This window comes from Merops nubicus, unplaced genomic scaffold, assembly GCF_000691845.1.
Source record: "Merops nubicus isolate BGI_N331 unplaced genomic scaffold, ASM69184v1 scaffold18502, whole genome shotgun sequence".
Taxonomy (NCBI): Eukaryota; Metazoa; Chordata; class Aves; order Coraciiformes; family Meropidae; genus Merops; species Merops nubicus.
The window spans coordinates 6,808-16,947 of NW_008593041.1; the positions used below are offsets into that span (position 1 = coordinate 6,808).

General features: G+C 43.9%; 1 protein-coding gene across 1 annotated transcript in view; it reads right to left on the reverse strand.

Moving 5' to 3' along the window:
• The window catches only part of FKBP4 (FK506 binding protein 4, 59kDa), a 12,612-nt gene extending 5,211 nt beyond the window's left edge, over window positions 1–7,401 (reverse strand). Inside the window, exons 1-4 of the mRNA XM_008935357.1 lie at window positions 7,255–7,401; window positions 5,808–5,950; window positions 1,505–1,625; window positions 741–897 (exon numbers count right to left, since the gene is read on the reverse strand). Coding sequence (XP_008933605.1) covers window positions 741–897; window positions 1,505–1,625; window positions 5,808–5,950; window positions 7,255–7,363 — 530 coding nt within the window. The 5' untranslated portion in view covers window positions 7,364–7,401. The remainder of the gene's footprint in view (window positions 1–740; window positions 898–1,504; window positions 1,626–5,807; window positions 5,951–7,254) is intronic.
• Window positions 7,402–10,140: the final 2,739 nt, after the last annotated feature.

Genomic DNA, 10,140 nt, shown 5'->3' on the forward strand with positions numbered 1-10,140 from the left:
CAGCAGGAAAGCCCTCAGGGTCCCACTGCTTTCCTGCTCCCATCAGATTCAGTTCTGGTTTGAAAAGCTTCACATAAAACATTAAATCAAAGCTTTTGTGGAAACAATCAGTGCAAACTCCTTCTTTCAAGTATGTTCTCACTATAAAGAGAATTCTGCTTATACCCAGGACTGTTTAAGGCTACAACACTGGCCAGCTGTATGCCTCAGCTGCTTCCACTCTCAGAGCTCTCATAAGGGCCCAAGGTTTGGAGAGAACTCTGCCTTGTATCTCACAGGAATCTTGAAGGTCCTTTTCCAGCAGGCTTCCAGAGCACCACTGAACATCACCTGAGGACCAACCATCTGGTCACACCTGGCTGCTCATGAGGCTCATTGGCTCCTTTCCTGTCCTGAGGCTGCTCTCCAGGTATCTTTATCCACACTCTTGTACAGTAAGTACTGTTTCATTAAGAGGGACCACAACAAATTTAGTTAAAGGGGTTTGACTGCTTCATTTTTCATATTCACTGAGATCAACACTATAAAGACTTAAGGAAACTTTTTTTTGGAGTTCTACTACTTCACAACCAAGTGGCAAAGATATTTTAGCTTCATACTTCTCATACACAAAACTTCTTGGGCTGATCAAATTTCTACTACAGCACTGAAAAAAGCTGAAAAGATTATAACTAAACACTTCATTCTTGCTCAATGCTTAGTTAAGACCTTCAAGGATCAGAAGATCAGAAAGGGCATACTTTGGTTTGAGATAGAACACAGATTCCTCTGATTTCTCCATTTTTTGAATTGCTTTCTCCAGACCATGGGGAAGATCATAGTTGTCACCTTCTCCAATCTCAAACTGCAGCTCTCGCTTGTCAAAAACACGATCTCCATGTCGGCCTTCAAACTGGACTGGAAACAACAGAAAAACCACAACGTAATGAGCCAGAGAAAAATCAGCAGATAGCCACGGACACAAGGGGCAGGTAGGACAGATAATACAGAGTACCAAATCTCCTCCTCAAGAGCCTTCTCTCTTTTAACAGCTACCTCTGTGTGGTGGCTACTGGCAGCAAATAGAACTGCTGCTGCTAATATTAATAAACCCCTTTTTTTTATCTAGAACTTTTTTTTGCTCATCTGTTTTGTTTGTGGTTTAGGTTTTGGGTTTGTTTGGTTTGGTTTTTCTGGGGGGATGGAGTAGGTGTGTGTGTGTTTAAAAACTCCAACAAATGCCAGAGCCACTTCCCCTCTTGTTCCCCAGCAAACGGATATACTTTATTAGTCAGCTACCTTTTGTGATCAGATAAGCACTTTATCAGATTCAGTGTATCTGGAGAACAGAGTTTCTGCTGGAAAATGCAAACCTTGCTAGAAATAGAGAATGAAAGCTTACTCTAGGCTACTTGAGGTAAAAGGAAGAGAAGCCATGTATTCTCTGTCAAGAATTACAGATTGGGAAGACCAGTTTTGCTCTCCCACATGCTAGACCCATTTACTGTTTGTGTAGCAGACTTACTTTCCACAACTGCACCCTCATTGGGCTTGGAGTAGCCCTCCCCTTTTTTACGGATTCTTCGGATGATGCCACCATCTTCATCATCAGTGAGGTCCTCCCCCTTGAACTCAAAAAGTTCTATCTGTGGAGGAAAGATAAGCCTTGCATTTGTTCTCATCACAGCAATTCAGTAACTCACAGAATTTGTTCTCCAGGGGTCTTAGAAACTGTAGCTGTTCAGGAAGCCACTCAGACCATGTCCTGTAAGACAGCAGACAGCCCAGGCTATGAGGGTGCTGTGTTCAGTGGATACTGAATGAAAACCTACTGAAAAGCTTGGTTATACTTGGGCCTTTACAGCTTTTCTAGGTCCAGCAGTCTTGGTGTCCCAGCACCACGAAGTGGATCCTTCAATGTTAAAGCTTACACGAGCCCAGTGCTTGGGAGCTACTGCAAGAAAAAAGATATCCTGGCTTTCAAGTATTCTTGCTGATCTCTGCAGGCAGGCACAGACAGGAACAGATAGCATGGACAGTGGGGTTTGGGCTTGAGGTTTTGTTGTTTTGATTTGGTTGGTTGGTTGTTTTTGTTGTTTAGCATGATGTAAAATACCTTTTGAACACATTAAGCCAGGAAGAATTAACTCCCAGCTGCTGCTCTGCAGTGCTGCCACACTGACAGCAGCTGCCAGAGCCCACAGCCTCCTGCTCTGCACTCGAGCAGAATGCCCTGCACTGTCACTGCAGCCAAGGGCTAGGCAGGTTTGTAGGCAATGCAAGAAGCATCCTTATCCTTAAGTCCTGATTATACCCCTAATTCCATCTACAGTTAAATTCAAATAGACCTTAAAGCACTTGGTATACAGCCCAAACTGATTCCAAATGCTTGTCCTGTACTATTACAACAAATTTAAAAGTATCATTTCAGGCTTCAACTATTCCCCACCTATTTCTTCATCCTCTTACTCTTGTTCCACAGAACAGCTTTGAACCTTCTCCATCCTTCTCCCTGGCATGCCTGAGCAGAGTTAGCATTCTCCTCATTCTTACCTTTCCCCCAAGTCTGCCCTTACCCCTGTGTATGGTGCAGTCATTCCAGAACAAATTTCAGAAAAATGGTAAAAAAAAAAAACAAAAACAAAAACAGTAAGATCTGGCCCACCTTTAACCACCTTTAATCTAAACTTGTTGCTGCAACAAAATGTTTAGAATGTTTAAGAGCTGGTGTTAATGTAGGAGATAATTATCCAGCCTGAGTCTTCACATGTTCTCCAAGTCTCTAATGCAAATCCTAGTTTGAAGTGGTATTACCATGACAACATGGAAAAATAGTCTGGTCACAATTTGTTGTTGTTGCTATGAAATGAAGGGAAAAAAACCTGCTTGTTATCCTATGTTTGAGTAAAACAATAGTTAAAACAGCACAAAAGAACAAGCCCTTATCATCAACATTGTTTAGACTAAGTACCTCATTTTAAAAAAAAAAAAAAAATAGTTCAGGGCTAATGTCTGGAGATAACTTGGAATGCAAAAAGGAACTGAATATTCAGCAGCAGGAGTACTTCCACTCTCCATTTTGATAGATACATCATTACAAACAATATTCTGATCCTTCTCTTCAGTCTGAAACAAGCTCAGTCATTCCAGAACATCCCACTGATGACCATATAGTTCTCTCCCCACCTCTTGTTTTTTACCTGAACTACAGTATTCTATGAACAACAGAATCTCTCTCTTCATATTGCTCAGCAAAAGCCATCTTGAGGAAGCAAAAACAAGCAAACAAAACCCAAACAGTAAGACATCCATCATTTCAGGTCATAACCAAATGCTCACGTGGTGATGACACAGCTACAAACCTAAGTTTTATGGAGTCCTCTTTAAGGCAACTCATACAGGATTTTGGTATGGTGATGGCACTTGCAAAGGAGCCATACTGACATTGTTTTAAATAATACAAAGGAAACACAGGAGCAAGACTAAAGAAAGTGGAAACTTGAAGAGATTTTAAGTGCCTAAGAGTCATACTAGTCAGAAATCACCTACCTAATAAAACTTAAGAAAACTTTCTGGATCTGAATTCCACAGCAAAAGCCCCAGTTCAGGACACATCCAGCACTACTTTTTCTTGTAGCCAGTCACCTGCAGGACATTTTGTCAGGGAAGCACAAAACCACCACAGGCAGGTTCAGCACTTATCCTTCCTTCTCCCTTTCCTCCTCTGGCATTAGGGGAAGTGAGGGGCCATGAATGAAACACTAAACAGTACCTGGAAGATCTACAGCATCTTACCTTCTACCAGGTAAGACTGGCATCATAAAGAAAAACCTAGTGGGGAAGGAACCTGCATGACTGTATCAGACATACTGGTAGTACTCTGATGGAACAAATCCCACCTTGCAGTCAGCGTTTGGTTTTGTGTTTTTCCAAAAGGTTGGGCACATCTCTTGTTGCAGGACAATGATGTAGCACCCTCTGTACTGGTGCTAAGCCACTAAGAATCCTTTATAATGCTGCCCAGGCAGAAGGTCCTGAGCTGTGAGACACTGCTCATGGTCAGCACACAGCAGAGGTGTCAGTGCCTCCACCTCCCTTCTGACCCTGCCCTGTATGACTCAGGAACCAGTGGCACTTGTGTAGAACAGCATCCCCCCACGTGTGGGCTGATCCCATGCAAAAAGAGCCAGTAGGATATTCATAGCTGTACATACATTTAAAAATGCTGATCAATAATATCTTGTAAAGCTATTCCCAAAAACCAGTCAAGTGCAGAAATAATGGCACTGATTTTGATGTACTTGAAATGAGGAGGTTCTCATCCCTCAGTGGCCTGGCATACAACCTGCTGGCAACGTTTTTTCAGTCCTTCTGCACGAAATACATCTCTAATACTATTAGTCACAAGTTCCTAGAAAAAAGAAATGCCAATACACTATCCAGATGTCATACAATCTTCAACCATGTTTAAAGGACCCTTCTTAGCAGATGCTCATTATTTCCATTAAAATCAAAACAGGCTTTCAGCCCCTACTCCATAAGCTGTTTCTACCTTAGTCAGATATTTATTTAGATAAAACATTCAATCTTAGAGGAATCAAAGCTGAAAAACTTTCCTGACCTCCCCAACACAGGCGTCTGTTCCATTAAGTATTCTAGAACAAAGCAATTAAAAACCCACACACTTATGAAGAGCCCACCTGTCTTCTCCAAGGTGCAATTAATTTTTTAATCATTTCTTGGAAAATTGAATTTTTTGAACAATAAGAAAAATTGAGACCCTTGAGACTGCCAGGGACAGCTTTAATGTCATTCTCTATGGAAAAATCAAACAGGAGTCTCAGCATTCAGAGCAACCACTCTCACTACTGAAACAGTACACAAGAGAGGGCTGCTACTTCCACCCCTTCCTGGGAAGGGGGAGTGCAGAGGGAAGGTGCCTTAGGGGTTAACAGGACCCAAATTCTGTCCTGTGGTGAGGATAAGACATGTCCATGCTAACTGGCCCCCTGCTCAGCCAGACATGCAGCTCACACAACTGGCCATGGCAGGCATTACCTGGACACCAGATCAGGGCTGCCCAACCTGCCACAGGGACCAAGCCCATACAAATTCATTTCTGTGATGGTGAGGCTGATCAGTGCAGCCTGAATCCACAGGCAGAGCTGGGTAACCAGCCAGCAGCCTGGATCCAAGCTGTCCTGACAGTGTTTTAAGGCTTCTTACAACGCTCAACTCTACAGGAAACAGAGTCCATAGTTGCAGGGCTGTTCAAATACACTTCACATTCTAGCAGTTTGTATTGGGTAATTATCTCTTTTCTCCCTGAAATAGCTTATAAAAGATTGCATTAATGTTGCAAAGCAAGCACAATAAAGTATGAAAAATTATTACTATTATTGATTGCTCTGCCTGTTGTTGAAGAACTCCTACCATTTAACACCAGTATCATTACTCAGAGTCCTGTGAAGTGCAAAGAGGACTGTTAAAGATTTCATTTTTTCAGGTACTTCAGGGTGCCCCCTGAGCCAGCCTGCCCTCCCAACCTGCACCCTCCTACACAGAATCACTCCAGGACTGTAAAATTAAAACTATTTACACTGGAAACCATTCGAGTGCTTTTAAAACTCCCAAATAAGGGAACCTGAGCCAGCAGAGATCAGCAGCAGCCAGACTGGAACTCTATGCTTCATCCACAGTGCCCTAACTGAGCATAGTTTTCTGACATTCCTGTTTTGAATGGATATTACATCACACATTTTCTACAGTGAAATATTGCTTCTGTTTATTTTTGAAGTGTATGATTTTAGGGACTGTCTCTCACTTACCTCAAAAATCAGCGTAGCATTGGGAGGTATCTTTGGGGGGCTCCCAGCTGAGCCATAGGCATATTCTGGTTTACATGTGATCTTACAGATTTCACCAACCTTCATAGTTGCCACAGCAATGTCCCATGCTTTGATCACCTCACCTATCAACACCAAATTTCAATCACAATCATTAGGCACTGTGAGGAAGGCACAATCAGCTGTGAAACTGAGCATCACCACTTCTAGTACACAAAAGCTGAAACACAGCAGAAATACTGAAAAACTTGTGCTCAGTCTCATATACACACATCCGTTTTAACCCTAGTGAAATTAGTTACCTGGGGACCCAAATTTGACTGTATTTCTTCATTCTAGGTGGGCCCATTCTTTTCCTCCCCTCATTCCTCCACTAGAGAGAGTACAAACCATCTGAACACAAACCCGGGCTGAAGTACTTGGCACAATCTTAAGTGCAAGGAAATAACAATAAACTCTTCAAAGAGGAAGGTCTCAGGGTGAGAGATTGCCTGCTCGTGTTTGAAAACAATCCAAACCAACAGTCTTTGCTCTCTGTACTTTATCAACTGGCAAAGAACAACATGAGTGGTAACTAAAAGTTACATGCACTTGTAACAGAAAGGGGGAGGGAAGTAGCAGTCGTGTTCATTCTAAAGCCTGAAGTGAGCAGAAGCTGGAAACTCATGTAACAAAATCCTATCTCTTACTCAGGCTTCTTACTTGCTGCTTCTTCCAACTCAATCAAGTGCTTTTTCTATTAGTCTTACATTAATAGGTACACTTCATCTCACCACAAAGTCCAGTACACTGCATGATTTTTCTCTCCCCCTCCCAGAAAAAGAAAGCAGCAGGTAAGGAACTGCTAGGGAAGGCTCAGATTGAGGGATGAGACTTGCTAGAACAAGGTTGTTTGGATTTTTGCATTCAAAAATGAGTGCTTTTGATAACAAAGGCATATACTGCTTCAAGATTTGTGTTTGGGTTAATTTGGGAACTTAGGGGGAAAAACTGAGTATGTTTCGTCATGCTGCAGCTGACAGCTGCCCCTGCACACCCTTGTCCCAGTCTCTGGTCACAGAATTTGAGTCTTTGCCAAAAAAAATCAACCACCAATCAAGAAAATGCACATTCTGGCTCTGTAACTACCCTTAGCTGCTCTGCTTCAGGGCAGGTTCGCTCCCCTGAAGTGCTTTGCCTGAAGCCCTTGAATTCTTCAGCAGGCCTCACCAAGTGCCCACAGTTACCTCATCCAGAACAATCTCAAAGCCATTCTGACTGAACATTCTGTGAGGATAAACTATAATCACTGTTCTATGAGAATAAACCTGAAGCTCTGAAAACAAATCTCAATAGCAACTGTAGCATGCAAAGGAGCCACACATGCAAGGAAATCCCATGTTAATTATTTAAAAAAAAAAAAAGATCAACACCCAACAAAAAATATTACCTTTCCCCAGGTCAAATGAAAACTTGTCTCTCCTGTCCAGACTGGAATCGAATTTTGTGCCATCAAGAAGCCATCCTGTGTAGTGGACAGTCACTTTATCTCCTATCATTGGGGACTCTGTCCCACTGCCTTCTCTTTTGACCACCTGAGAGAAACAGAAAGCAACGTTAATGTTGAAAACCAAATACCTACTGGAGATTCATTCCATTTCCTTAGCCACGTGTTTCCTCCAGCAGATAAAGGCTTTGCAGGTTTACCTCAGTGATCTGGAAATGGAGTGAGTGCTCTGCCTACAGATCAGCAGTGCTGCAGAGGCAGGAGCCTCAAGATGGCTCTGCTGAGATACGAGACCTCAGCTGGCAACAGTTGGCACCAGCTTATGGATTGATCTCTGCATCTATAGTTAGCAATGCCACTTAGCTCTCTGCAACATGATTTTAAAGGCTCCTGCAGCTTCCTGAGCCAGGCTGGGGTTTTGTCTGTACCCTAGTAGTACTCTCCTCACCACCACTCTGTTATCACCTGAGTTCAGTGTTCTGGGCAAAGCATTTCAAGAAGAGAAGGAGCTGGTTCTCTCCATGCAGTCCATTCTAACGTGTAATCTGACATTATCCAAGTCAGCCCTGACAGTTTAACACAGGTTAACAGAATCTCCCCAGGTTAGTTCTGGCAGCTGACACAGTAACACTTAGGAGTTATTATCTCCTATTAATTTTGTCTCTCCACAAGTCTGGCACAGATTGCCAGCACCCCAATTCCACATACAGCTGCAACGACGTGGTTATTCCTCTCAAGTGGTTCTGCAGCCTCACTAGCTAGTTCAGTACCAACTAACTCCACTGCAGAGCAAGGGCAGCCCATCCACCTGCTGTTCACCTAAGTGTCTGCACAAACAGAACGGGCCCGACCTCTCCCACAGGGCAAGGATGTGGAGCCCTGCCAGTAGCAGGACTCCTGATCTGAGTTCTCTCTGAAACCATCTAGCTCTGACCAAAGCTCTGCACGACTTCAGCCAGGCAAAAGGGAACCCACAGAGGACCCCATTCCTTTGCCATCTACACAAACCTGCAAAACGTCCTGTTCATTGAAGAGAAGCCTTTATCCCAGCACAGTTACAGGGAAGCACGGAGTGGTGTCCCTCCTCTAAAGAAAAGCTATACAAATGTCAATGCATGTCTACCAACCATGTTTTTCACTGAAGGAAGCAGACCCTTGGGAATCCCCTTCTCAAATTTTAACTTCTTGTAACCAACCACTGTCCACCTACTTTGCCTCCCACCATCCCTGCAACTGTGACTGTATGACTAAAACTCCAGCACCCCCCACCCAGAACTGAAGCGATGTGGACATCTTCTGTCAGACTCTTAACAAGCTGAAAGCACCTCACTGGATGCATAAGAGGGGAAAACGAAAGAAAAACCCCAAACCAACCCCAAACCTGAACAGAAGTACCTATGCAGCCTCCTTGGGAGAGAACGCCCCGTGTGACCAGGGATGGCAGACCCCAGGAGCACACCTGCCCTGAGCACACCTGCCCTGACCTGCACCACCTCCCTGCCACAGCTCCTGGGCATCTCAGAACTGAGGTGCTCACTTGTCCCCCAAGGAAGGCAACAGAGATACAGAAATAACATGGAACTGCTCATCAACTGAAACTGCATCACCTTTATGTATTTATTTTTTTTAAAGCAGACCCAAACAAGTGATTTTAGAGCAGGCAATCTGAAGTCCCTGTGAAATCCTAACGGCATTGAATGGAGATTTGCCAAGCTTTGCCCAATGCCCCATTCTCAACAGTTATACCAGTTATTCAACATGAAAGTAATAAATATCTCATTTTCGGTATTTCTACAATACCATTCTTTTGCATATTTCTTTTTCAGGAGACTCATTTTGCTTCTCTCATACGCTCAGTATGACAACCCCGTTTTCCATAAGGTTTATCCTTCCTCTTCACATGGAGAAACCAAATTTTTCTATTCGTATTGCAACTGCAAATACTTCTATTTCTAAACTGAAATACTCACATTAGAAGTAGTGCAAGCACATTCAGCAGTACCAGGGTACCAGGTCACTGTTCTGATACAAAGCTCAAGAAAAAAACCTCCCAGAATCAGTCCAACAACACCAGTCCAAAACTGCTGTAGATTACTCTGGAGTTAAACCCATGATTTCAAGAGGTGTATTCTACACTCTGAAAATGATTTGGAAAAACTAAAATCCACAAAGGCTGGGCTTCATGACCGCCCCAGTATTTTGCCTCACAAATTCACAATCTCACCTTTTTCTGAGGTTTTCATAACCTCAGTTCCTTTGGCAGTTATTTTCTTCTTCCTTTTTTTTTTTTTAAAATCATCTGCTGCTTCTCCATCCACCACCCAAAGGTGATGGCAGACACCCACTGCCCTGTACCATGCTCTGGGAGCTGAGATGTGGGCGACCCGCAGGCAGCTTCCTCGGCAGCCACGTGGGATGAGAACTGCAACCCGGCACCCAGAAACCTCAACTCACCCCAGCCCGTGAGCGGGGAACGCCGCGGTGAGAGCCAGCCCCGCAGCTTCAGCCCGGCCCTCGATACCCCTCCTAACCCGGAGTGCCTCTGTGGCAAACCCAAGGATTTACAGCCAGAACTTCGGTTTTGCCGTGGTGCTTTTATTCTGCTGAACGGAGGCAACGCTGGATTTTTACTGCGAGTAAAATCTGCTTCTAGCGATCGTTAAAGTTAAGAAAGACTGAAGAAGTTTCTAGAGATATGGAAATAGGAAATATCTGACAGGGGAAGTCAGCGCAACTCCCCCTCACGGTACGAATCCCGCCACCTTTACCGCTGGCTTCCCCGCTCGCAGAAGGCAGCCGGGCCCCCCGCTCGCCGGGCAGGGCACGGAC